The sequence below is a fragment of the Gobius niger genome, assembly GCF_951799975.1.
Source record: "Gobius niger genome assembly, chromosome: 19".
Taxonomy (NCBI): domain Eukaryota; kingdom Metazoa; phylum Chordata; class Actinopteri; order Gobiiformes; family Gobiidae; genus Gobius; species Gobius niger.
Window position 1 is genome coordinate 29,003,611 of NC_136870.1, and position 27,884 is coordinate 29,031,494.

Genomic DNA, 27,884 nt, shown 5'->3' on the forward strand with positions numbered 1-27,884 from the left:
TCAGAGAGAGACACGGCCAGTAAGCCCCGCCCCACACGCTCTATCCACTAATCAGGGAGTGACACGGTCAGTAAGCCCCGCCCCCCAACACTCTATCCACCAACCAGAGAGAGACTCGGTCAGTAAGCCCCGCCCCCAACACTCTATCCACTAATCAGAGAGAGACACGGTCAGTAAGCCCTGCCCCCAAACACTCTATCCACTAATCAGAGAGAGACACGGTCAGTAAGCCCCGCCCCCAACACTCTATCCACTAATCAGAGGGAGACACGGCCAGTAAGCCCCGCCCCACACGGTCAGTAAGCCCCGCCCCAAACACTCTGTCCACTAATCAGAGAGAGACACGGTCAGTAAGCCCCGCCCCCAACAATCTATCCACTAATCAGAGAGAGACACGGTCAGTAAGCCCCGCCCCACACGGTCAGTAAGCCCCGCCCCAACACTCTATCCACCAATTAGAGAGAGACTCGGTCAGTAAGCCCCGCCCCACACGCTCTATCCACCAATTAGAAAGAGACACGGTCAGTAAGCCCCGCCCCAACACTCTATCCACTAATCAGAGAGAGACTCGGTCAGTAAGCCCCGCCCCACACGCTCTATCCACTAATCAGAGAGAGACACGGTCAGTAAGCCCCGCCCCAAACACTCTATCCACTAATCAGAGAGAGACACGGTCAGTAAGCCCCGCCCCACACGGTCAGTAAGCCCCGCCCCAAACACTCTATCCATTAATCAGAGAGAGACAGTCAGTAAGCCCCGCCCCACACGGTCAGTAAGCCCCGCCCCAAACACTCTATCCATCAATCAGAGAGTGACACGGTCAGTAAGCCCCGCCCCACACGCTCAGTAAGCCCCGCCCCAAACGCTCTATCCACTAATCAGAGAGAGACTCGGTCAGTAAGCCCCGCCCCAAACAATCTATCCACTAATCAGAGAGAGACTCGGTCAGTAAGCCCCGCCCCAAACAATCTATCCACTAATCAGAGAGAGACTCGGTCAGTAAGCCCCGCCCCAAACGCTCTATCCACTAATCAGAGAGAGACACGGTCAGTAAGCCCCGCCCCAAACGCTCTATCCACTAATCAGAGAGAGACACGGTCAGTAAGCCCCGCCCCAAACGCTCTATCCACTAATCAGAGAGAGACTCGGTCAGTAAGCCCCGCCCCACACGCTCTATCCACTAATCAGAGAGACACGCTCTGTAAGCCCCGCCCCACACGCTCCGTAAGCCCCGCCCCACACGCTCTGTAAGCCCCGCCCCACACGCTCTGTAAGACCCGCCCCACACGGTCTGTAAGCCCCGCCCCACACGCTCTGTAAGACCCGCCCCACACGCTCTGTAAGCCCCGCCCCACGCGCTCTGTAAGCCCCGCCCCACACGCTCTGTAAGCCCCGCCTCTCGTCCCGCCTGCAGATGGAGTCCCTGTGTGGCTGTGTGGAGCTGCTCTCAGACGGGGGACCTGGTCCGGGTCTGGACTCCGCGCTCCTCGTCCTCCTGCAGACGTTAGTCCTGGGTCTGAGGCGTCTGACCGACACTCACCACCTGCTGACCGCGCGCCGAGTCTACGCCGTGATCCAGCGCCACCTGCAGGAGCGCCGCGGGGACGCGCCAGGACACGCCCCCGGCCCCGCCCCCGGCCCCGCCCCCTCCTTCTGGGATTGGCTGGGGCTGTACCTGAGGGGCGGAGACAGAGCGGCGTTCAGTCAGACGCTGCTGTCGGTGCTGGACACGTTCATCTCAGAGCTGCAGAGCCCGGACCCGGAGTTCAAAGGTCAAACAGACGCCATTGCTCCTGTATCCGAATGTCCACACGAGCTTCAAGCCCAATGCTATGCTAGCTGCACCAAACATTAAGGCAATAAAACAGAGCAACAAATATGACGATTTAAAGTTCAGGTGAATCCAGGCAAATATAACGTCCAATAGGAGGCAGCGACGAGCGGCGTGGGCGTCGCCCGTCCTTAGACTCTCCAGCACGGCAAGGAAAAACTCAACATTTTTAACAGCTCCAGCTAAAGGTTAGCAGCTAACGTTAGCATGAAGCTATCAGTCATTTAACAGCTCCAGCTAAAGGTTAGCAGCTAACGTTAGCATGAAGCTATCGGCCATTTAACAGCTCCAGCTAAAAGTTAGCAGCTAACGTTAGCATGAAGCTGTCGGTCATTTAACAGCTCAAGCTAAAGGTTAGCAGCTAACGTTAACATGAAGCTATCGGTCATTTAACAGCTCCAGCTAAAGGTTAGCAGCTAACGTTAGCATGAAGCTATCGGTCATTTAACAGCTCCAGCTAAAGGTTAGCAGCTAATGTTAGCATGAAGCTATCGGTCATTTAACAGCTCCAGCTAAAGGTTAGCAGCTAATGTTAGCATGAAGCTATCGGTCATTTAACAGCTCAGGTAAAGGTTAGCAGCTAATGTTAGCATGAAGCTATCGGTCATTTAACAGCTCCAGCTAAAGGTTAGCAGCTAATGTTAGCATGAAGCTATCGGTCATTTAACAGCTCCAGCTAAAGGTTAGCAGCTAATGTTAGCATGAAGCTATCGGTCATTTAACAGCTCCAGCTAAAGGTTAGCAGCTAATGTTAGCATGAAGCTATCGGTCATTTAACAGCTCAGGTAAAGGTTAGCAGCTAACGTTTATATTTAGGTCGTTTATTCCTGAGAAACACAAACACTCGACTGAAACAGCTGATTTACTTCAGTCGTGTTTAGTTCACAGACCTGTCTCTGTCAGGCTCTTCTCCCACTCTCCCAGTGCATTGTGGGAAATATTGACCCGTTTAGTGACCATCGATGCTCACTACTTTTCCAGATGCATTGTGGGAAATTTCGAGTGGACGACTTTTTTCTCTCTGGACATTCGGACACCCCTACAACATGTGACCACTATATAGTGACTATATAGGGAATAGTGCGGACATTCGGATACAGCCTTAGATTTGGGTAAAGCCGACCTGGCTCAGGCGGGGTCAGAGGTTAAAGTCTGGTGTTTCTGTATCTGCAGATGAGGCGTGGTGGAACCCCGAGCGCCTGGACTCGAACACCTGCTGTTACCTGCAGCTGCTCGCTCAGGTGTGCTCCCTGCTGATGGGCGGGGCCTCTGAGGGCGGGGCCTCTGAGGGCGGGGCCTCTGAGTACCGCCGCCTGGTCGGGCTCTTCCTGAAGGTTCACCTGAACGAGCCGCGGCTGCTCTTCCGCTTCCTGACGCTGCTCTGGAGCCACGCCGGTCTCCACGGCGACGGGGCAGAGGGGCGGGGCCAGGCCAGGCTGGGGGCGGTGCTTCAGACCCGGGCGCTGCTGATGGGCGGAGTTCTGATGGAGAGTTACAAACCGGAGACGGTGCAGGAGGTGGTGCTGCAGACGCCCGGTGAGTTCAACATACATGATGTGTTCTGACCCGTGTTCTGACCCGTGTTCTGACCCGTGTTCTGACCCGTGTTCTGACCCGTGTTCTGACCCGTGTCCTGACCCGTGTCCTGACCCGTGTTCCGTGTCCTGACCCGTTCTGTTCTGCAGTTTTCCCGGCGCTGCTGGTCGCCCTGTCGTCTCCGTGGCGTGAGGTGCGGAGGGCGGGGCTTGGCGTGCTGAGGGGCGTGTCCGTGGCGGGCGCCGCGGCGTTCGCTCCCATGGCGGCGCGGCTGCTGCGTGTGGAGGAGGAGCTGGTGGCGGACGGCAGTTACCTGAGCGCGGCACTGGGGGCGCTGTGGGCGGAGCGCACGCAGGAAGTGAGCCGCGCCTTCCAGACGCTGCTGCAGAGCGTGAGCGCCCCCTGCTGCCCCTCAGACACCGCCGTCATCCTGCTGGGGGCGCTGCAGCACGTCCACGGAGAGGTTTGTACCACACTTTCCTTTCCTTTATTTATTATAGAGACGAAACAACAACAAAGACACGCCTTTGTTTTGATCAGTTTAATCATCCCATATTGATCCCCAGGGGGCGCTATCGTGGCCATTTTCCAATCATACGTTTAAAGAGGGGGTGATGACAAACCTTCTGTTGGTCTGTAAACGCAGTAAATTAGAATAACTACCTTGTATAAAATGTCTTTCTCAAAATGACAAAAAATGACAAGAAAAAATGACAAGAAAAAATGACAAAAAAATGACAAAAATGTGACAAAAAAATGACAAAAAAATTACCAAAAATTTGACAAAAAAATGTGACAAAAAATGACCAAAAAAATGACAAAAAAATGACAAAAAATGACAAAAAAAATGACAAAAATGACAAAAAAATGACAAAAAAATTACGAAAAAATGACCAATAAAAATGACAATAAAGTAAAAAAAAAATGAGTTGAATACCCAACAAAAAAGGATGAAATCTGATGACGTGAGGAAAAAGATCCTCTCGGTTCAGGCGGGAGTTAAGAGGTTAAAGAGGGGGTGTTCTGCTTTAAAGAGGGGGTGTTCTGCTTTAAAGAGGGGGTGTTCTGCTTTAAAGAGGGTGTGTTCTGCTTTAAAGAGGGGGTGTTCTGCTTTAAAGAGGGGGTGTTCTGCTTTAAAGAGGGGGTGTTCTGCTTTAAAGAGGGGGTGTTCTGCTTTAAAGAGGGGGTGTTCTGCTTTAAAGAGGGGGTGTTCTGCTTTTGTCAGCCCCATAGCACCAGTCTATATCCCACTACAATGATGACAAACCTTCTGTTGGTCTGTAAATGCAGTAAATTAGAATAACTGCCTTGTATAAAATGTCTCTCTCAAAATGGCTGTAGTGAATGTCTTGAAATAGGCCTCTGTCTCTTTAAGAACCTCTGAGCCTTTAGACACGCCCCCTCCACACGCTGTCTGTGGCATCAGTGGGGAGGGGGTTCTGCTGAGGAGCAGTGGTTGGTTACTCGGCTCGGAGGCGTCTCCAGGAGGTGGGGGCGTTCCTAGGAGGACTCAGGCAAACCTATCCCTAAAATGGCCGCCGTCAGAGTTTTTACAGATTTAGCCAAAATGGCCGACCTCCTGTTTGGTGCTTTGAAGAGTCATATTGACGTGACGGCCAGCAGGAGGTCAGTGTCTCCGCAGAGTGTTAGCGTTAGCATTAGCATTAGCATTAGCATTAGCATTAGCATTAGCATTAGCATTAGCATTAGCATGACTTATATTCAAACATCAAACACAAACATTCAGATTTCTTCTTCTTCTTCAGTTCGCTGAAAACATTTACAAACCCTGTAGAGCCACTGTTGTCACGGTAACTGTCCCTCCCCAGGACGTGCTGCGCCCCCTGCTGCCCGCCCTGGAGCGCCTGCTGACCCAGATTAACCCGGATGCCCCGCCGCTGCTCCCGGACGAGGCGCGGCTCCTCGCTCTGCTGCTGGGGAAGTTCAGCCCCGCGGCGGCGCCTCTGCTGGACACAGACCGTCACTGCAGGGAGCTGTTCCTCCGAGCCATGAAGACCAGCCAGAGCCCGAGCGTGCAGACCACGGCCCTGGAGCAGGTACGTGAGAACTAACCAGAACCTCCAGAACCACCAGAACTAACCAGAACCACGGCCCTGGAGCAGGTACGAGAGAATCACCAGAACCAACCAGAACTAACCAGAACTAACCAGAACCTCCAGAACCACGGCCCTGGAGCAGGTACGTGAGAACTAACCAGAACTAACCAGAACCTCCAGAACCACGGCCCTGGAGCAGGTACGAGAACTAACCAGAACTAACCAGAACAAACCAGAACCACGGCCCTGGAGCAGGTACGTGAGAACCACCAGAACTAACCAGAACAAACCAGAACCACGGCCCTGGAGCAGGTACGAGACAACCAGCCAGAACTAACCAGAACCACGGCCCTGGAGCAGGTACGAGAGAACTAACCAGAACCAACCAGAACTAACCAGAACCACGGCCCTGGAGCAGGTACGTGAGAACCAACCAGAACCTCGGCCCTGGAGCAGGTACGTGAGAACCAACCAGAACCAACCAGAACCACGGCCCTGGAGCAGGTACGAGAGAATCACCAGAACTAACCAGAACCTCCAGAACCACGGCCCTGGAGCAGGTACGAGAGAACCACCAGAACCTCCAGACCACGGCCCTGGAGCAGGTACGTGAGAACTAACCAGAACCACGGCCCTGGAGCAGGTACGTGAGAACTAACCAGAACCACGGCCCTGGAGCAGGTACGTGAGAACTAACCAGAACCACGGCCCTGGAGCAGGTACGTGAGAACTAACCAGAACCACGGCCCTGGAGCAGGTACGAGAGAACCACCAGAACCTCCAGACCTCGGCCCTGGAGCAGGTACGTGAGAACTAACCAGAACCACGGCCCTGGAGCAGGTACGTGAGAACTAACCAGAACCACGGCCCTGGAGCAGGTACGTGAGAACCAGCCAGAACCACGGCCCTGGAGCAGGTACGTGAGAACCAGCCAGAACCACGGCCCTGGAGCAGGTACGAGAGAACCAACCAGAACCTCCAGAACCACAGCCCTGGAGCAGGTACGTGAGAACCAACCAGAACCTCCAGAACCACGGCCCTGGAGCAGGTACGTGAGAACCAGCCAGAACCTCCAGAACCACGGCCCTGGTGCAGGTACGTGCAAGGCCGTGGGAACCCAGGGTGCTGAGGGCGCCGCAGCACCCCCTGGTGGATAGTTTGTGAACTGCAGGCAATATTAACCCATTAACTCCCACCTGAACCGAGCACATTTTCTCCAGCTTTACCCCAATCCAAAAGCTCCTGGAAAAAAGGTGTGAAAATAGCAACAAAACTGAGACGAAAACAAGGATGAAAATGTGAAAAAAGTGAGAAAACTTTGACGAAAAAGTGACAAAAATTTAGAAAAAATGACAAAAATGGGAAAAAAATTGAAAAAAATTGAGAGAAAAAATTGACGAAAAAGTGCGAATAATTTGACGAAAAATGTACAAAAAAACGAGAAAAAATTGAGAAAATTTTGACAAAAAAATTAGAAAATTTTGACAAAAAATTGAGAAAAAATGTTCAAAAAATGACACAAATGGACTAAAATTTGACAAAAAAGTCAGAAAAAAAGTGATAAGAATTTGACAAAAAAAATGTGAATAATTTGACAAAAAAATTAGGACTGCCCGACAAAAAAAGTGATGAAAAAACAATCTGATGTGAGGAAAAAGATCCATTTAGTTTTGTAGATCTTTCAAATGAGGCGTTACACTGGCCTACAGGATTTGGGTAAAGCTGAACTGGAGAAAATGCTCTCGGTTCAGGCGGGAGTTAAGAGGTTAATAAACAGGATTTATGCACAGAACAAGTATTTTAGGGGTAAATTTTGTCCCTCAGCGCCCCCTCACTAAAACATCTTCCCACGGCTCTGGGTACATGAGAACCCAGGTCTCTGCTGATTGGTCAAATGCCCCAGAGGCGGGATCTGTGAGGTCGGGTGCTCTCTTGTGATTGGCTGCTCCTCCTGCCGTGGGAGATGTTTGCCTGTAGTTCTGCTCACGCCCGGCTCCCGTGTTCAGATCTCCCGGCCGTTCTTCGCCGCGCTGCCTGAGGAGCTGCAGCGCTCGCTCCTGTCCTCCATGTTGGATCTGCTGGTGCTCAGCCCGTGTCCCGCGGTCGCTCACGGCGTCGGCGGCGTCTTCAAACAGGTGACCCTGGACGCCCGGCTCGTGGCGGCGGAGCTCGGTCCTCCTGAGAAGCCGTCGGCGAGCGCGGCGTCGGTGCAGCAGACCCGGCGAGCCAAGGCCCTGCAGAGGTGAGTCCAGGCTGAACGATGGAGACGTGAGGAAACATCTAACCTCCGTGTGTGGCAGTCGCAGGGCGGCGGACGGCGGCGACGCTCCGCCTGCAGGGGGCGCCGTGTCCTGGACCAGAGTCACGCTGATCCTGGAGCTGCTGCAGCACAAGAAGAAGCTGAAGAACCCGGAGGCTCTGATCCCAGCGCTGTTCTGTCTGCTCCAGAGGTTAGTCACTCAGGCCACACCCAGCTCCTCACAGGCCACACCCACCTCCCCACAGGCCACACCCACCTCTACACAGGCCACTCCCACCTCTACACAGGCCACACCCACCTCTACACAGGCCACTCCCACCTCCCTACAGGCCACACCCACCTCCCCACAGGCCACACCCACCTCTACACAGGCCACACCCACCTCTACACAGGCCACTCCCACCTCCCTACAGGCCACACCCACCTCCCCACAGGCCACACCCACCTCTACACAGACGCTGTTCTGTCTGCTCCAGAGGTCAGTCACTCAGACCACTCCCACCTCTACACAGGCCACACCCACCGCTCCACAGGCCACACCCACCTCCTCACAGGCCACACCCAGCTCCCCACAGGCCACACCCAGCTCCCCACAGGCCACACCCACCTCCCCACAGACGCTGTTCTGTCTGCTCCAGAGGTCAGTCACTCACACAGGCCACACCCAGCTCCCCACAGGCCACACCCACCTGCCTACAGGCCACACCCGCCTCCCCACAGGCCACACCCACCTCCCTACAGGCCACACCCACCTCCCCACAGATGCTGTTCTGTCTGCTCCAGAGGTCAGTCACACAGGCCACACCCAGCTCCCCACAGGCCACACCCACCTCCCCACAGGCCACACCCGCCTCCCCACAGGCCACACCCACCTCCCTACAGGCCACACCCACCTCCCCACAGATGCTGTTCTGTCTGCTCCAGAGGTCAGTCACACAGGCCACACCCACTGCTCCACAGGCCACTCCCACCTGCCTACAGACCACACCCAGCTCCCCACAGGCCACACCCAGCTGCCTACAGGCCACACCCAGCTCCCCACAGACGCTGTTCTGTCTGCTCCAGAGGTCAGTCACTCAGACCACACCCAGCTCCCCACAGGCCACACCCACCTCCCCACAGGCCACACCCAGCTCCCTACAGGCCACACCCACTGCTCCATAGGCCACACCCACTGCTCCATAGGCCACACCCACCTCCCCACAGGCCACACCCACCTCCCCACAGGCCACACCCAGCTCCCCACAGGCCACACCCAGCTCCCCACAGGCCACACCCAGCTCCTCACAGACCACACCCAGCTCCCCACAGGCCACACCCACCTCCCTACAGGCCACACCCACCTCCCCCACCTCCCCACAGGCCACACCCACCTCCTCACAGGCCACACCCACCTCCTCACAGGCCACACCCACCTCCCCACAGGCCACTCCCACCTCCTCACAGGCCACTCCCACCTCTCTACAGGTCACACCCACCTCCCCACAGGCCACACCCACCTCTACACAGGCCACTCCCACCTCTCTACAGGTCACACCCACCTCCCCACAGGCCACACCCACCTCCTCACAGGCCACACCCACCTCCTCACAGGCCACACCCACCTCCCCACAGGCCACTCCCACCTCCTCACAGGCCACTCCCACCTCTCTACAGGTCACACCCGCCTCCCCACAGGCCACACCCACCTCCCCACAGGCCACTCCCACCTCCTCACAGGCCACTCCCACCTCCCCACAGGCCACTCCCACCTCCCCACAGGCCACTCCCACCTCCCCACAGGCCACACCCACCTCCCCACAGGCCACACCCACCTCCCCACAGGCAACACCCACCTCCTCACAGGCCACACCCACCTCTCCACAGACCACACCCGCCTCCTCACAGGCCACACCCAGCTCCTCACAGGCCACACCCACCTCCCCACAGGCAACACCCACCTCCTCACAGGCCACACCCACCTCCCCACAGGCAACACCCACCTCCCCACAGGCAACACCCGCCTCCTCACAGGCCACACCCACCTCCCTACAGGCCACACCCACCTCCCCACAGGCCACACCCACCTCCCCACAGGCCACACCCACCTCCCCACAGGCCACACCCACCTCCCCACAGGCCACACCCACCTCCCCACAGGCCACTCCCACCTCCTCACAGGCCACACCCACCTCCCCACAGGCCACACCCACCTCCCCACAGACCACACCCACCTCTACACAGGCCACACCCACCTCCCCACAGGCCACACCCACCTCCCCACAGGCAACACCCGCCTCCTCACAGGCCACACCCAGCTCCTCACAGGCCACACCCACCTCCCCACAGGCAACACCCACCTCCTCACAGGCCACACCCAGCTCCTCACAGGCCACACCCACCTCCCCACAGGCAACACCCGCCTCCTCACAGGCCACACCCAGCTCCTCACAGGCCACACCCACCTCCCCACAGGCAACACCCACCTCCTCACAGGCCACTCCCACCTCTCTACAGGTCACACCCACCTCCCCACAGGCCACTCCCACCTCCCCACAGGCCACACCCACCTCCCCACAGGCCACTCCCACCTCCCCACAGGCAACACCCACCTCCTCACAGGCCACACCCAGCTCCTCACAGGCCACTCCCACCTCCCCACAGGCCACACCCACCTCCCCACAGGCCACACCCACCTCCCCACAGGCAACACCCACCTCCTCACAGGCCACACCCACCTCTCCACAGACCACACCCGCCTCCTCACAGGCCACACCCAGCTCCTCACAGGCCACACCCACCTCCCCACAGGCCACACCCACCTCCCCACAGGCAACACCCACCTCCTCACAGGCCACACCCACCTCCCCACAGGCAACACCCACCTCCTCACAGGCCACACCCAGCTCCCCACAGGCCACACCCAGCTCCTCACAGGCCACACCCAGCTCCTCACAGGCCACACCCAGCTCCCCACAGGCCACACCCACCTCCCCACAGGCCACTCCCACCTCCCCACAGGCCACTCCCACCTCCCCACAGGCCACACCCAGCTCCCCACAGGCCACACCCAGCTCCCCACAGGCCACACCCACCTCCCTACAGGCCACACCCACCTCTACACAGGCCACACCCACCTCTACACAGGCCACACCCACCTCTACACAGGCCACACCCACCTCTACACAGGCCACACCCACCTCCCCACAGGCCACACCCACCTCCTCACAGGCCACACCCACCTCTCTACAGGCCACACCCACCTCTCTACAGGCCACACCCACCTGCCTACAGGCCACACCCACCTCCCTACAGACCACACCCACCTCCCCACAGGCCACACCCACCTGCCTACAGGCCACACCCACCGCTCCACAGACCACTCCCACCTCCCCACAGGCCACACCCAGCTCCCCACAGGCCACACCCACCTCCTCACAGGCCACACCCACCTCCTCACAGGCCACACCCACCTCCTCACAGGCCACACCCACCTCCTCACAGGCCACACCCACCTCCTCACAGGCCACACCCACCTCCTCACAGGCCACACCCACCTCCCTACAGACCACACCCGCCTCCCCACAGGCCACACCCGCCTCCCCACAGGCCACACCCACCTCCTCATAGGCAACACCCACCTCCTCACAGGCCACACCCACCTCCTCACAGGCCACACCCACCTCCCTACAGGCCACACCCAGCTCCCCTCAGGCCACTCCCACCTCCTCACAGACCACACCCACCTCCTCACAGGCCACACCCACCTCCCCACAGGCCACACCCACCTCCCCACAGGCCACACCCCTCCTCATCGTCTCCTGTTTGTGCCTCAGGCGTCTGGAGAGCCGGGGGGAGGAGTCGGCGTCGGTGGAATATACCAAACAACTGCTGCTCAGCTGTTTACTGAGCGTGTGCAACAAACTGTCCCCAGATGGGACGCCCATCCCCCCAGGTACGACTACTACTGTGTACTTATACTACTACTGTATACTTATACTACTGCTGTGTACTTATACTACTACTGCATACTTATACTACTACTGTATACTTATACTACTGCTGTGTACTTATACTGCTACTGTGTACTTATACTGCTACTGTGTACTTATACTACTGCTGTGTACTTATACTACTGATGTGTACTTATACTACTACTGTACACATGTACTACTGCTGTACACATGTACTACTACAACTACTACAAACAGTGGGAGAAATGTAAAACCTGACCTGTGACCTGTGACCTCTGACCTCTGACCTCTGACCCCTGTCCTCTCAGACGTGCTGGACCCAGAGCGCCTCAGTGTGGAGCTGGTGGTGAACTGCATCCGCTCGTCTGAAATGTCTCAGACGCATCATCAGGCTCTGCTGCTGCTCAGCGCCATCGCCCCCATGTACCCGGTACGTATATACTAATACTTTATACCATATACATGTACCCGGTACGTATATACTAATACTTTATACTATATAACCGGTACGTGTGCACTAATCTATACTGTTATGCTGCGTCCAAACGCGCCTCAAGCCCGTCGTTGGGCGCTTGTGTTACTAAAGTCAGACGCTCTGGCGTCAGCTCAGAGTCTGTACATGCAAAGAAGCACTGATGTGTCTTTGTAAAAGTCCCAGAGCTGCTGTAGCTCCGGTTCACAAAGAAGCTAAACCTCCGCGCTCGACGCCCTGGAGGCGTCAGACGCTCACCAAGCGCGAAAAACCTCAAAACGCGCCGCACAGGAGGCGCGTGAGGCGCGTCCTCCATGTATTTTAAATGTAAACCTGACGCTTTGGAGGCCCCAAAACGAGTTTGGTGTGGACGCAGCATTAGAGTAACCAGTACGTGTGTACTAATATATACTGTTACACTATATGTGTATCTGTTTCTGTCCGTTTCAGGAGAAGGTGTTGCTGAACATCATGCCGATCTTCACCTTTATGGGACAAAGCATCCTGAGAATGGACGACGCCTACAGCTTCAGAGTCATCGACAAGACCGTCCAGATGGTCATCCCTGCCATCCTGAAGGTGAGAACCTCCCACAGGAGGAACCAGAGGAGACCCTCCCACAGGAGAACCTCCCACAGGAGACCCTCCCACAGGCCTCCAGGTGAGAGCCTCCCACAGGCCTCCAGGTGAGACGACGCCTACAGCTTCAGAGTCATCGACAAGACCGTCCAGATGGTCATCCCTGCCATCCTGAAGGTGAGAACCTCCCACTGGAGGAACCAGAGGAGAACCTCCCACAGGAGGAACCAGGTGAGACCCTCCCACAGGAGAACCTCCCACAGGAGAACCTCCCACAGGAGAGCCTCCCACAGGAGAACCTCCCACAGGAGAACCTCCCACAGGCTGTACTCGAGTAAGATACTGATACTTCTAAGTACAGCGGTGAGTTTGATCCTGTAGAAGTAACGATGATGATGATGAAGACGTTTCTCTCCGCAGACTCTGGAGTGGGCGGGGCCGGACGCCGCTCACAGTGCACGCCGTGGTCACCAGGATCGTGCACGTGTTCGTGGACGCTCTTCCTCACGTGCCCGAGCACCGGCGCGTCCCCGTCCTCCAGCGCCTCGTCAGCACCGTGGGGGCGGAGAAGGTCCTGTGGGTGCTGCTCGGCCTGCTCTGCAAGCAGACCAGTACTACCAGTACTACCAGTACTACTGCGAGTACTACGAGTACTACGAGTACTGCACCTACTGACAAGGTACTACTACTACTACTGCTGCAAACAGACCAGAAGTACTGCAAGTACTGCGAGTACTACTGCGAGTACTGCACCTACTGACAAGGTACTGCTACTACTAATAATACTACTGCTGCTGCAAACAGACCAGTACTACTGCGAGTACTACTGCAAGTACTACGAGTACTACTGCGAGTACTGCACCTACTGACAAGGTACTACTACTACTGCTCTGCAAGCAGACCAGCACTACTGCGAGTACTACGAGTACTACTGCAAGTACTACGAGTACTGCACCTACTGACAAGGTACTACTACTACTACTGCTGCTACTGCTCTGCAAGCAGACCAGTACTACCAGTACTACTGCGAGTACTACCAGTACTACTGCGAGTACTACGAGTACTACGAGTACTGCACCTACTGACAAGGTACTGCTACTACTACTGCTCTGCAAACAGACCAGTACTACCAGTACTACGAGTACTACGAGTACTACACCTACTGACAAGGTACTACTACTGCTCTGCAAGCAGACCAGTACTACCAGTACTACTGCGAGTACTGCGAGTACTGCGAGTACTGCACCTACTGACAAGGTACTACTACTACTACTGCTGCAAGCAGACCAGTACTACCAGTACTACTGCGAGTACTGCGAGTACTGCACCTACTGACAAGGTACTACTACTACTAATACTGCTACTGCTCTGCAAGCAGACCAGTACTACTGCGAGTACTACCAGTACTGCATCTACTGACAAGGTACTACTACTACTAATACTGCTACTGCAAACAGACCAGTACTACTGCGAGTACTACGAGTACTACTGCAAGTACTACGAGTACTGCACCTACTGACAAGGTACTACTACTACTACTGCTGCTACTGCTCTGCAAGCAGACCAGTACTACCAGTACTACTGCGAGTACTACCAGTACTACTGCGAGTACTACGAGTACTACGAGTACTGCACCTACTGACAAGGTACTGCTACTACTACTGCTCTGCAAACAGACCAGTACTACCAGTACTACGAGTACTACGAGTACTACACCTACTGACAAGGTACTACTACTGCTCTGCAAGCAGACCAGTACTACCAGTACTACTGCGAGTACTGCGAGTACTGCGAGTACTGCACCTACTGACAAGGTACTACTACTACTACTGCTGCAAGCAGACCAGTACTACCAGTACTACTGCGAGTACTGCGAGTACTGCACCTACTGACAAGGTACTACTACTACTAATACTGCTACTGCTCTGCAAGCAGACCAGTACTACTGCGAGTACTACCAGTACTGCATCTACTGACAAGGTACTACTACTACTAATACTGCTACTGCAAACAGACCAGTACTACTGCGAGTACTACGAGTACTACGAGTACTGCACCTACTGACAAGGTACTGCTACTGCTAATACTACTACTGCTCTGCAAGCAGACCAGTACTACCAGTACTACCAGTACTACTGCGAGTACTGCATCTACTGACAAGGTACTACTACTACTGCTCTGCAAGCAGACCAGCACTACTGCGAGTACTACGAGTACTACTGCAAGTACTACGAGTACTGCACCTACTGACAAGGTACTACTACTACTGCTCTGCAAGCAGACCAGTACTACCAGCACTACTGCGAGTACTACGAGTACTACTGCAAGTACTACGAGTACTGCACCTACTGACAAGGTACTACTACTACTGCTCTGCAAGCAGACCAGTACTACCAGTACTACTGCGAGTACTACTGCGAGTACTACGAGTACTGCACCTACTGACAAGGTACTACTACTGCTACTACTGCTGCAAGCAGACCAGTACTACCAGTACTACTGCGAGTACTACGAGTACTGCAAGTACTGCACCTACTGACAAGGTACTACTACTACTAATAATACTACTGCTGCTGCAAGCAGACCAGTACTACCAGTACTACTGCGAGTACTACGAATACTACTGCGAGTACTGCACCTACTGACAAGGTACTACTACTGCTCTGCAAGCAGACCAGTACTACCAGTACTACCAGTACTACCAGTACTACCAGTACTACTGCGAGTACTACGAGTACTACTGCGAGTACTACGAGTACTACGAGTACTGCACCTACTGACAAGGTACTACTACTACTAATACTACTACTGCTGCTGTAAGCAGACCAGCACTACCAGTACTACTGCGAGTACTACTACGAGTACTGCACCTACTGACAAGGTACTACTACTGCAAGCAGACCAGTACTACCAGTACTACGAGTACTACTGCGAGTACTACTGCGAGTACTGCACCTACTGACAAGCTACTGCTGCTGCAAGCAGACCAGTACTACCAGTACTACTGCGAGTACTGCGAGTACTGCACCTACTGACAAGGTACTGCTACTATTACTGCTCAGCCTGCTCTGCAAGCAGACCAGTACTACTGCGAGTACTACTGCGAGTACTACGAGTACTGCACCTACTGACAAGGTACTGCTACTATTACTGCTCAGCCTGCTCTGCAAGCAGACCAGTACTACTGCGAGTACTACTGCGAGTACTACGAGTACTGCACCTACTGACAAGGTACTACTACTACTAATAATACTACTGCTGCTGCAAACAGACCAGTACTACCAGTACTACTGCGAGTACTACGAGTACTACTACGAGTACTGCCACCTACTGACAAGGTACTACTAATACTACTACTGCTCTGCAAGCAGACCAGTACTACTGCGAGTACTACTGCGAGTACTGCACCTACTGACAAGGTACTACTAATACTACTACTACTCTGCAAGCAGACCAGTACTACCAGTACTACTGCGAGTACTACGAGTACTGACAAGGTACTACTACTACTGCTGCTACTGCTCTGCAAGCAGACCAGTACTACCAGTACTACTGCGAGTACTACGAGTACTACGAGTACTGCACCTACTGACAAGGTACTACTACTGCTACTACTGCTGCAAGCAGACCAGTACTACCAGTACTACTGCGAGTACTACGAATACTACTGCGAGTACTGCACCTACTGACAAGCTACTGCTCTGCAAGCAGACCAGTACTACTGCGAGTACTACGAGTACTACGAGTACTACACCTACTGACAAGGTACTACTACTACTGCTCTGCAAGCAGACCAGTACTACTGCGAGTACTACTGCGAGTACTACGAGTACTGCACCTACTGACAAGGTACTACTACTACTACTGCTGCTACTGCTCTGCAAGCAGACCAGTACTACCAGTACTACTGCGAGTACTACGAGTACTGCAAGTACTGCACCTACTGACAAGGTACTACTACTACTAATAATACTACTGCTGCTGCAAGCAGACCAGTACTACCAGTACTACTGCGAGTACTACGAATACTACTGCGAGTACTGCACCTACTGACAAGGTACTACTACTGCTCTGCAAGCAGACCAGTACTACCAGTACTACCAGTACTACCAGTACTACCAGTACTACCAGTACTACTGCGAGTACTACGAGTACTACTGCGAGTACTACGAGTACTACGAGTACTGCACCTACTGACAAGGTACTACTACTACTAATACTACTACTGCTGCTGTAAGCAGACCAGCACTACCAGTACTACTGCGAGTACTACTACGAGTACTGCACCTACTGACAAGGTACTACTACTGCAAGCAGACCAGTACTACCAGTACTACGAGTACTACTGCGAGTACTACTGCGAGTACTGCACCTACTGACAAGCTACTGCTGCTGCAAGCAGACCAGTACTACCAGTACTACTGCGAGTACTGCGAGTACTGCACCTACTGACAAGGTACTGCTACTATTACTGCTCAGCCTGCTCTGCAAGCAGACCAGTACTACTGCGAGTACTACTGCGAGTACTACGAGTACTGCACCTACTGACAAGGTACTGCTACTATTACTGCTCAGCCTGCTCTGCAAGCAGACCAGTACTACTGCGAGTACTACTGCGAGTACTACGAGTACTGCACCTACTGACAAGGTACTACTACTACTAATAATACTACTGCTGCTGCAAACAGACCAGTACTACCAGTACTACTGCGAGTACTACGAGTACTACTACGAGTACTGCCACCTACTGACAAGGTACTACTAATACTACTACTGCTCTGCAAGCAGACCAGTACTACTGCGAGTACTACTGCGAGTACTGCACCTACTGACAAGGTACTACTAATACTACTACTACTCTGCAAGCAGACCAGTACTACCAGTACTACTGCGAGTACTACGAGTACTGACAAGGTACTACTACTACTGCTGCTACTGCTCTGCAAGCAGACCAGTACTACCAGTACTACTGCGAGTACTACTGCGAGTACTACGAGTACTGCACCTACTGACGAGGTACTACTACTACTAATAATACTACTGCTCTGCAAGCAGACCAGTACTACTGCGACCCAAAACATCATCAGCATTAAAAGTCATTAAATGAACTGAGCTAAAATCATTCAAAAGCATGAATCTGTTAATGGTTCCTAACCCGCGCTCTCCCGTAGGACCCGGCCGTGGACCGGGACTGGGGCCTGTGGGTGTCCGTCTGTGGGGAGTTCTCCGTCAGAGTCCAGCTCCAGGCCGTGATCCAGGTCCTGGTTTTCCTGCAGCAGCTTCCCCACGACACGGAGCCAGGTGAGTCCGAAACATCTGCAGGAGGAGTTCCATCTGTCTGTGGTTCTTCTCTGTGGCTCCTCTGTGGCTCCTCTGTTGTTCCTCTCTGTGGTTCCTCTCTGTGGTTCTTCTCTGTCACGTGTTCCTGTTCTTCAGAGAAACGCTCGGTCGGACGCGGCGCTGTAAAGAACCCTCAGGAGGAGACGATGGAGCAGCTGATCTTCAACGTGGACGTTCACAGCAGCAAAGAACTCCGGCATTTCAGATTCCTCAGCGTGTCCTTCTGCGCCCACCTGCTGGGCTGCCCCGCCTTCGTACAGCAGGTAAGAACCACACACGCCTTCATAGGAACTACACACGCCTTCATAGGAACTAAACACGCCTTCATAGGAACCACACACGCCTTCATAAGAACCACACACGCCTTCATAAGAACTACACACGCCTTCATAGGAACTAAACACGCCTTCATAGGAACCACACACGCCTTCATAAGAACCACACACGCCTTCATAAGAACCACACGCCTTCATAGGAACCACACGCCTTCATAGGAACCACACACGCCTTCATCAGAACCACACACGCCTTCATAGGAACCACACACGCCTTCATCAGAACCACACACGCCTTCATAGGAACTACACACGCCTTCATAGGAACTACACACACCTTCATAGGAACTGCACACGCCTTCATAGGAACTACACACGCCTTCATAGGAACTACACACGCCTTCATAGGAACTACACGCCTTCATAGGAACTACACACGCCTTCATAGGAACCACACGCCTTCCTAAGAACCACACACGCCTTCATAGGAACCACACACGCCTTCATAGGAACTAAACACGCCTTCATAGGAACAACACGCCTTCATAGGAACTAAACACGCCTTCATAAGAACCACACACGCCTTCATAAGAACTAAACACGCCTTCATAGGAACTAAACACGCCTTCATAAGAACTAAACACGCCTTCATAGGAACCACACACGCCTTCATAGGAACCACACACGCCTTCATAGGAACTAAACACGCCTTCATAAGAACTAAACACGCCTTCATAGGAACTAAACACGCCTTCATAAGAACTAAACACGCCTTCATAGGAACTACACACCTTCATAAGAACCACACACACCTTCATAGGAACCACACACGCCTTCATAGGAACCACACACGCCTTCATAGGAACTACACACGCCTTCATAGGAACTACACACCTTCATAAGAACCACACACGCCTTCATAGGAACCACACACACCTTCATAGGAACCACACACACTTTCATAGGAACTAAACACACTTTCATAGGAACCACACACGCCTTCATAGGAACCACACACGCCTTCATAGGAACTACACACCTTCATAAGAACCACACACACCTTCATAGGAACCACACACGCCTTCATAGGAACCACACACACTTTCATAGGAACTAAACACACTTTCATAGGAACCACACACGCCTTCATAGGAACTACACACGCCTTCATAAGAACCACACACACCTTCATAGGAACCACACACGCCTTCATAGGAACCACACACGCCTTCATAGGAACTAAACACACTTTCATAGGAACCACACACACTTTCATAGGAACTAAACACACTTTCATAGGAACCACACACGCCTTCATAGGAACCACACACGCCTTCATAGGAACTACACACGCCTTCATAGGAACTAAACACGCCTTCATAAGAACCACACACGCCTTCATAGGAACCACACACGCCTTCATAGGAACCACACACGCCTTCATATGAACCACACACGCCTTCATAGGAACTAAACACGCCTTCATAAGAACCACACACGCCTTCATAAGAACCACACACGCCTTCATAGGAACCACACACGCCTTCATAGGAACTAAACACGCCTTCATAAGAACCACACACGCCTTCATAGGAACCACACACGCCTTCATAGGAACTACACACGCCTTCATAAGAACCACACACGCCTTCATAGGAACCACACACGCCTTCATAGGAACCACACACGCCTTCATTGGAACTACACACGCCTTCATAGGAACCACACACGCCTTCATAGGAACTACACACGCCTTCATAGGAACCACACACGCCTTCATAGGAACCACACACGCCTTCATAGGAACTACACACGCCTTCATAGGAACCACACACGCCTTCATAGGAACCACACACGCCTTCATAAGAACTAAACACACGCCTTCATAGGAACCACACACGCCTTCATAGGAACTACACACGCCTTCATAGGAACCACACGCCTTCATAGGAACTAAACACGCCTTCATAAGAACCACACACGCCTTCATAAGAACTAAACACGCCTTCATAGGAACTAAACACGCCTTCATAGGAACAACACGCCTTCATAGGAACTAAACACGCCTTCATAAGAACCACACACGCCTTCATAAGAACTAAACACGCCTTCATAGGAACTAAACACGCCTTCATAAGAACTAAACACGCCTTCATAGGAACCACACACGCCTTCATAGGAACCACACACGCCTTCATAGGAACTAAACACGCCTTCATAAGAACTAAACACGCCTTCATAGGAACTAAACACGCCTTCATAAGAACTAAACACGCCTTCATAGGAACTACACACCTTCATAAGAACCACACACACCTTCATAGGAACCACACACGCCTTCATAGGAACCACACACGCCTTCATAGGAACTACACACGCCTTCATAGGAACTACACACCTTCATAAGAACCACACACGCCTTCATAGGAACCACACACACCTTCATAGGAACCACACACACTTTCATAGGAACTAAACACACTTTCATAGGAACCACACACGCCTTCATAGGAACCACACACGCCTTCATAGGAACTACACACCTTCATAAGAACCACACACACCTTCATAGGAACCACACACGCCTTCATAGGAACCACACACACTTTCATAGGAACTAAACACACTTTCATAGGAACCACACACGCCTTCATAGGAACTACACACGCCTTCATAAGAACCACACACACCTTCATAGGAACCACACACGCCTTCATAGGAACCACACACGCCTTCATAGGAACTAAACACACTTTCATAGGAACCACACACACTTTCATAGGAACTAAACACACTTTCATAGGAACCACACACGCCTTCATAGGAACCACACACGCCTTCATAGGAACTACACACGCCTTCATAGGAACTAAACACGCCTTCATAAGAACCACACACGCCTTCATAGGAACCACACACGCCTTCATAGGAACCACACACGCCTTCATATGAACCACACACGCCTTCATAGGAACTAAACACGCCTTCATAAGAACCACACACGCCTTCATAAGAACCACACACGCCTTCATAGGAACCACACACGCCTTCATAGGAACTAAACACGCCTTCATAAGAACCACACACGCCTTCATAGGAACCACACACGCCTTCATAGGAACTACACACGCCTTCATAAGAACCACACACGCCTTCATAGGAACCACACACGCCTTCATAGGAACCACACACGCCTTCATTGGAACTACACACGCCTTCATAGGAACCACACACGCCTTCATAGGAACTACACACGCCTTCATAGGAACCACACACGCCTTCATAGGAACCACACACGCCTTCATAGGAACTACACACGCCTTCATAGGAACCACACACGCCTTCATAGGAACCACACACGCCTTCATAAGAACTAAACACACGCCTTCATAGGAACTACACACGCCTTCATAAGAACTAAACACACGCCTTCATAGGAACTAAACACGCCTTCATCAGAACCACACACGCCTTCATAGGAACTACACACCTTCATAGGAACTACACGCCTTCATAGGAACTACACACGCCTTCATAGGAACTACACACGCCTTCATAGGAACTAAACACGCCTTCACAAGAACCACACGCCTTCATAGGAACTACACACGCCTTCATTCGGCTCATAGGAACTACACTTCATAAATATTAAGGAATATAAACTAAAGCTCACCATCACTTTATTACGATGCAGATGATCAGATGTTTGTTTGTTTGTTTGTTTGTTGCCGTCGGTGACCGTGTGTTTGTTTTGCTGCAGGTGCTGGAGGAGGAGTCGGGCGGAGCCGACCAGTCTCTTCAGCAGCTGCAGCAGAAGTGAGTTCACTTTCACACTTTAAACTTCACTATAAGACGAGTAAGGAGGTGTACAGGGCCTCTACTCCCTGATGTTTAGTTACTCCCTGATGCTTAGTTACTCCCTGATGTAAAGTTACTCCCTGATGTAAAGTTACTCCCTTATGTAAAGTTACTCCCTGATGTTTAGTTACTCCCTGATGTAAAGTTACTCCCTGATGTAAAGTTACTCCCTGATGTAAAGTTACTCCCTTAAGTAAAGTTACTCCCTTATGTAAAGTTACTCCCTGATGTTTAGTTACTCCCTGATGTAAAGTTACTCCCTGATGTAAAGTTACTCCCTGATGTAAAGTTACTCCCTGATGTAAAGTTACTCCCTGATGCAAAGTTACTCCCTGATGCTTAGTTACTCCCTGATGTAAAGTTACTCCCTGATGTTTAGTTACTCCCTGATGTAAAGTTACTCCCTGATGTAAAGTTACTCCCTGATGTTTAGTTACTCCCTGATGCAAAGTTACTCCCTGATGCTTAGTTACTCCCTGATGTAAAGTTACTCCCTGATGTTTAGTTACTCCCCGATGTAAAGTTACTCCCCGATGTTTAGTTACTCCCTGATGTAAAGTTACTCCCCGATGTAAAGTTACTCCCTGATGCTTAGTTACTCCCTGATGCTTAGTTACTCCCTGATGTAAAGTTACTCCCCGATGTAAAGTTACTCCCCGATGTAAAGTGACTCCCCGATGCTTAGTTACTCCCTGATGCTAGGATACTCCCCGATGTAAAGTTACTCCCTGATGTAAAGTTACTCCCTGATGTAAAGTTACTCCCTGATGTAAAGTTACTCCCCGATGTAAAGTTACTCCCTGATGTAAAGTTACTCCCTGATGTAAAGTTACTCCCCGATGTAAAGTTACTCCCTGATGTTTAGTTACTCCCTGATGTTTAGTTACTCCCCGATGTAAAGTTACTCCCCGATGTAAAGTTACTCCCTGATGTTTAGTTACTCCCCGATGTAAAGTTACTCCCCGATGTAAAGTTACTCCCCGATGTTTAGTTACTCCCCGATGTAAAGTTACTCCCTGATGTAAAGTTACTCCCTGATGTAAAGTTACTCCCTGATGTAAAGTTACTCCCCGATGTAAAGTTACTCCCTGATTTAAAGTTACTCCCTGATGTAAAGTTACTCCCTGATGTTTAGTTACTCCCTGATGTAAAGTTACTCCCTGATGTAAAGTTACTCCCTGATGTAAAGTTACTCCCTGATGTTTAGTTACTCCCTGATGTAAAGTTACTCCCCGATGTAAAGTTACTCCCCGATGTAAAGTTACTCCCCGATGTAAAGTTACTCCCTGATGTAAAGTTACTCCCTGATGTAAAGTTACTCCCTGATGTAAAGTTACTCCCTGATGTAAAGTTACTCCCTGATGTAAAGTTACTCCCCGATGTAAAGTTACTCCCCGATGTAAAGTTACTCCCTGATGTTAAGTTACTCCCTGATGTAAAGTTACTCCCTGATGTAAAGTTACTCCCTGATGTAAAGTTTCTCCCTGATGTAAAGTTTCTCCCTGATGTTTAGTTACTCCCCGATGTAAAGTTACTCCCCGATGTAAAGTTACTCCCCGATGTAAAGTTACTCCCAGATGCTTAGTTACTCCCTGATGCTTAGTTACTCCCTGATGTAAAGTTACTCCCTGATGTTATTGGTTACTCCCTGATGTTATTGATTACTCCCTGATGTAAAGTTACTCCCTGATGTAAAGTTACTCCCTGATGTAAAGTTACTCCCCGATGTAAAGTTACTCCCTGATGTTTAGTTACTCCCTGATGTAAAGTTACTCCCTGATGTAAAGTTACTCCCTGATGTAAAGTTACTCCCTGATGCTTAGTTACTCCCTGATGTAAAGTTACTCCTTGATGTAAAGTTACTCCCCGATGTAAAGTTACTCCCCGATGTAAAGTTACTCCCTGATGCTTAGTTACTCCCTGATGTAAAGTTACTCCTTGATGTAAAGTTACTCCCCGATGTAAAGTTACTCCCCGATGTAAAGTTACTCCCCGATGTAAAGTGACTCCCTGATGTAAAGTTACTCCCCGATGTAAAGTGACTCCCTGATGTAAAGTTACTCCCCGATGTAAAGTGACTCCCTGATGTAAAGTGACTCCCTGGTGTTTAGTTACTCCCTGATGTCCCACAGGCTCCTGGAGGAGGTCCTCCGCCTCCTTCACTCCGTGGCTCAGAGCGTAGAGCAGTTTCTCCCTGATGTAAAGTTTCTCCCTGATGTTATTAGTTACTCCCTGATGTAAAGTTACTCCCTGATATTTAGTTTCTCCCTGATATTTAGTTTCTCCCTGATGTTTAGTTACTCCCTGATGTAAAGTTACTCCCTGATGTTTAGTTACTCCCTGATGTAAAGTTACTCCCTGATGTAAAGTTACTCCCCGATGTAAAGTTACTCCCCGATGTAAAGTTACTCCCTGATGTTTAGTTACTCCCTGATGTAAAGTTACTCCCTGATGTAAAGTTACTCCCTAATGTTTAGTTACTCCCCGATGTAAAGCTACTCCCTGATGTTTGGTTACTCCCTGATGTAAAGTTACTCCCTGATGTTTGGTTACTCCCTGATGTAAAGTTACTCCCTGATGTTAAGCTACTCCCTGATGTTTGGTTACTCCCTGATGTAAAGTTACTCCCTGATGTAAAGTTACTCCCTGATGTAAAGTTACTCCCTAATGTTTAGTTACTCCCCGATGTAAAGTTACTCCCTGATTTAAAGTTACTCCCTGATGTAAAGTTACTCCCTGATGTTATTAGTTACTCCCTGATGTCCCACAGGCTCCTGGAGGAGGTCCTCCGCCTCCTTCACTCCGTGGCTCAGAGCGTAGAGCAGTTTCTCCCTGATGTTATTAGTTTCTCCCTGATGTTATTGGTTACTCCCTGATGTAAAGCTACTCCCTGATGCCCCACAGGCTCCTGGAGGAGGTCCTCCGCCTCCTTCACTCCGTGGCTCAGAGCGTAGAGCAGTTTCTCCCTGATGTTATTGGTTACTCCCTGATGTTATTGGTTACTCCCTGATGTTATTGGTTACTCCCTGATGTTTGGTTACTCCCTGATGTAAAGTTCCTCCCTGATGCCCCACAGGCTCCTGGAGGAGGTCCTCCGCCTCCTTCACTCCGTGGCTCAGTTTCTCCCGGATGTTATTAGTTTCTCCCTGATGTTATTAGTTTCTCCCTGATGTTATTGGTTACTCCCTGATGTAAAGTTCCTCCCTGATGTAAAGCTCCTCCCTGATGTTTAGTTTCTCCCTGATGTAAAGTTACTCCCTGATTCCCCACAGGCTCCTGGAGGAGGTCCTCCGCCTCCTTCACTCCGTGGCTCAGTTTCTCTCTGATGTTATTGGTTCCTCCCTGATGTAAAGCTACTCCCTGATGTCCCACAGGCTCCTGGAGGAGGTCCTCCGCCTCCTTCACTCCGTGGCCCAGGCTGTGGAGCTCAGCGCAGACAAACCCACAGCTAAGTTCTGGAGAGTTCTGCTCAGTAAGAGCTACGAGCTGCTGGATCAGGTGACCGCGCTGCTGCCGTCTGATTCGTTCATCGCTGTGACCCGGGGGCTGATGGGAAACGAAGTCTCCAACGTGCGGCGCAAAAGCCTGGAGCTGCTCAACAACAAACTCCAGCAGAAGACGAGCTGGGACCCTACTCAGGTACTCGAGTACTTAGAGTACTTTACTGTACACGAGCTGGGACCCTACTCAGGTACTCGAGTACTTAGAGTACTTTACTGTACACGAGCTGGGACCCTACTCAGGTACTCGAGTACTTAGAGTACTTTACTGTACACGAGCTGGGACCCTACTCAGGTACTCGAGTACTTAAAGGCTGCACCTCCTCCCTGACCTCTCTCTCCTCTCTCCCTCAGGTCTCCTCCTCCCTGACCTCTGACCTCTCTCCTCCTCTCTGACCTCTGACCTCTCTCCTCTCTCTCCCTCAGGTCTCCTCCTCTCTGACCTCTGACCTCTCTCCTCTCTCTCCCTCAGGTCTCCTCCTCCCTGACCTCTCTCTCCTCTCTCTCTCCTCCTCTCTGACCTCTGACCTCTCTCCTCTCTCTCCCTCAGGTCTCCTCCTCCCTGACCCCTGACCTCTCTCCTCTCTCTCCCTCAGGTCTCCTCCTCCCTGACCCCTGACCTCTCTCCTCTCTCTCCCTCAGGTCTCCTCCTCCCTGACCTCTCTCTCCCTCAGGTCTCCTCCTCTCTGACCTCTCTCCTCTCTCTCCCTCAGGTCTCCTCCTCTCTGACCTCTGACCTCTCTCCTCTCTCCCCCTCAGGTCTCCTCCTCCCTGACCTCTCTCTCCCTCAGGTCTCCTCCTCTCTGACCTCTCTCTCTCCTCTCTCTCCTCTCTCTCCTCTCTCTCCTCCTCCCTGACCTCTCTCCTCTCTCTCCCTCAGGTCTCCTCTCTCTCCTCTCTCCCTCAGGTCTCCTCCTCTCTCTCCTCCTGCCTGACCTCTCTCCTCTCTCTCCTCTCTCTCCTCCTCTCTGACCTCTCTCCTCTCTCTCCCTCAGGTCTCCTCTCTCTCCTCTCTCTCCTCCTCTCTGACCTCTCTCCTCTCTCCCTCAGGTCTCCTCCTCCCTGACCTCTCTCCTCTCTCTCTCCCTCAGGTCTCCTCCTCTCTCTCCTCTCTCCTCCTCTCTGACCTCTCTCCTCCTCCCTGACCTCTCTCCTCTCTCTCCTCTCTCCTCTCTCTCCCTCAGGTCTCCTCCTCTCTCTCCTCTCTCCTCTCTCTCCCTCAGGTCTCCTCCTCTCTCTCCTCTCTCCTCTCTCTCCTCTCTCTCCTCCTCCCTGACCTCTCTCTCCTCTCTCTCCTCCTCCCTGACCTCCGACCTCTCCTCTCTCCCCCTCAGGTCTCCTCCTCTCTGACCTCTGACCTCTCTCCTCTCTCCCCCTCAGGTCTCCTCCTCCCTGACCTCTCTCCTCTCTCCCCCTCAGGTCTCCTCCCTCCTGCGCCTCCTCCCGGACCTCCAGGCCGTGGTCTCCTCCTCTCTGACCTCTCTCCTCTCTCCCCCTCAGGTCTCCTCCTCTCTGACCTCTGACCTCTCTCCTCTCTCTCCCTCAGGTCTCCTCCTCTCTGACCTCTCTCCTCTCTCTCCTCCTCCCTGACCTCTGACCTCTCTCTCCTCTCTCCCCCTCAGGTCTCCTCCCTCCTGCGCCTCCTCCCGGACCTCCAGGCCGTGGTCTCCTCCCCCTCGGACCCCCCCGTGGTCAGACAGACCGCCCTGTTCTCGCTGAAGCTCTTGTGTCGTCTGTTCGGGGGGGCGGAGCCTCAGCCGTTCGTCGCCGTGATGCGATTGGCTGTGGGCGTCGCCACGGCGCCGGACGAGGACCGGAACGTCATGGCGACGGCGCTGCAGTGCGTCGCGGAGAGCGTGGCGGCGCTGAAGGCGCTCGCCGTGCCTCACCTGCCCAGGTACCACGCGGTCCACAACCCCCCCTCAGCCTGGCTCTCCTCTGATGTTTCTCCTGGTTCCTCCTCTGATGTTTCTCCTCTGATGTTTCTCCTCTGATGTTTCTCCTCTGATGTTTCTCCTCTGATGTTTCTCCTCTGATGTTCCTCCTCTGATGTCTCTCCTCTGATGTTTCCTGGTCTCTCCTCTGATGTTTCTCCTCTGATGTTTCTCCTCTGATGTTCCTCCTCTGATGTTCCTCCTGGTTTCTTCTCTGATGTTTCCTGGTCTCTCCTCTGATGTTTCTCCTCTGATGTTTCTCCTCTGATGTTTCTCCTCTGATGTCTCT

The 27,884-nt window shown here is 52.4% G+C and overlaps 1 protein-coding gene across 1 annotated transcript in view; it reads left to right on the top strand.

Moving 5' to 3' along the window:
- The window catches only part of heatr1 (HEAT repeat containing 1), a 74,034-nt gene that overhangs the window by 31,415 nt on the left and 14,735 nt on the right, over positions 1 to 27,884 (top strand). Inside the window, exons 15-32 of the mRNA XM_079577485.1 lie at positions 1,415 to 1,772; positions 3,005 to 3,367; positions 3,517 to 3,830; positions 5,197 to 5,424; positions 7,431 to 7,666; positions 7,725 to 7,874; positions 11,500 to 11,618; positions 11,946 to 12,067; positions 12,560 to 12,770; positions 12,866 to 13,022; positions 13,109 to 13,308; positions 16,770 to 16,869; positions 17,072 to 17,144; positions 17,860 to 17,989; positions 18,125 to 18,291; positions 22,064 to 22,119; positions 25,536 to 25,800; positions 27,284 to 27,558. Of these exons, the coding sequence (XP_079433611.1) occupies positions 1,415 to 1,772; positions 3,005 to 3,367; positions 3,517 to 3,830; positions 5,197 to 5,424; positions 7,431 to 7,666; positions 7,725 to 7,874; positions 11,500 to 11,618; positions 11,946 to 12,067; positions 12,560 to 12,770; positions 12,866 to 13,022; positions 13,109 to 13,308; positions 16,770 to 16,869; positions 17,072 to 17,144; positions 17,860 to 17,989; positions 18,125 to 18,291; positions 22,064 to 22,119; positions 25,536 to 25,800; positions 27,284 to 27,558 (3,524 nt within the window). The remainder of the gene's footprint in view (positions 1 to 1,414; positions 1,773 to 3,004; positions 3,368 to 3,516; positions 3,831 to 5,196; positions 5,425 to 7,430; positions 7,667 to 7,724; positions 7,875 to 11,499; positions 11,619 to 11,945; positions 12,068 to 12,559; positions 12,771 to 12,865; positions 13,023 to 13,108; positions 13,309 to 16,769; positions 16,870 to 17,071; positions 17,145 to 17,859; positions 17,990 to 18,124; positions 18,292 to 22,063; positions 22,120 to 25,535; positions 25,801 to 27,283; positions 27,559 to 27,884) is intronic.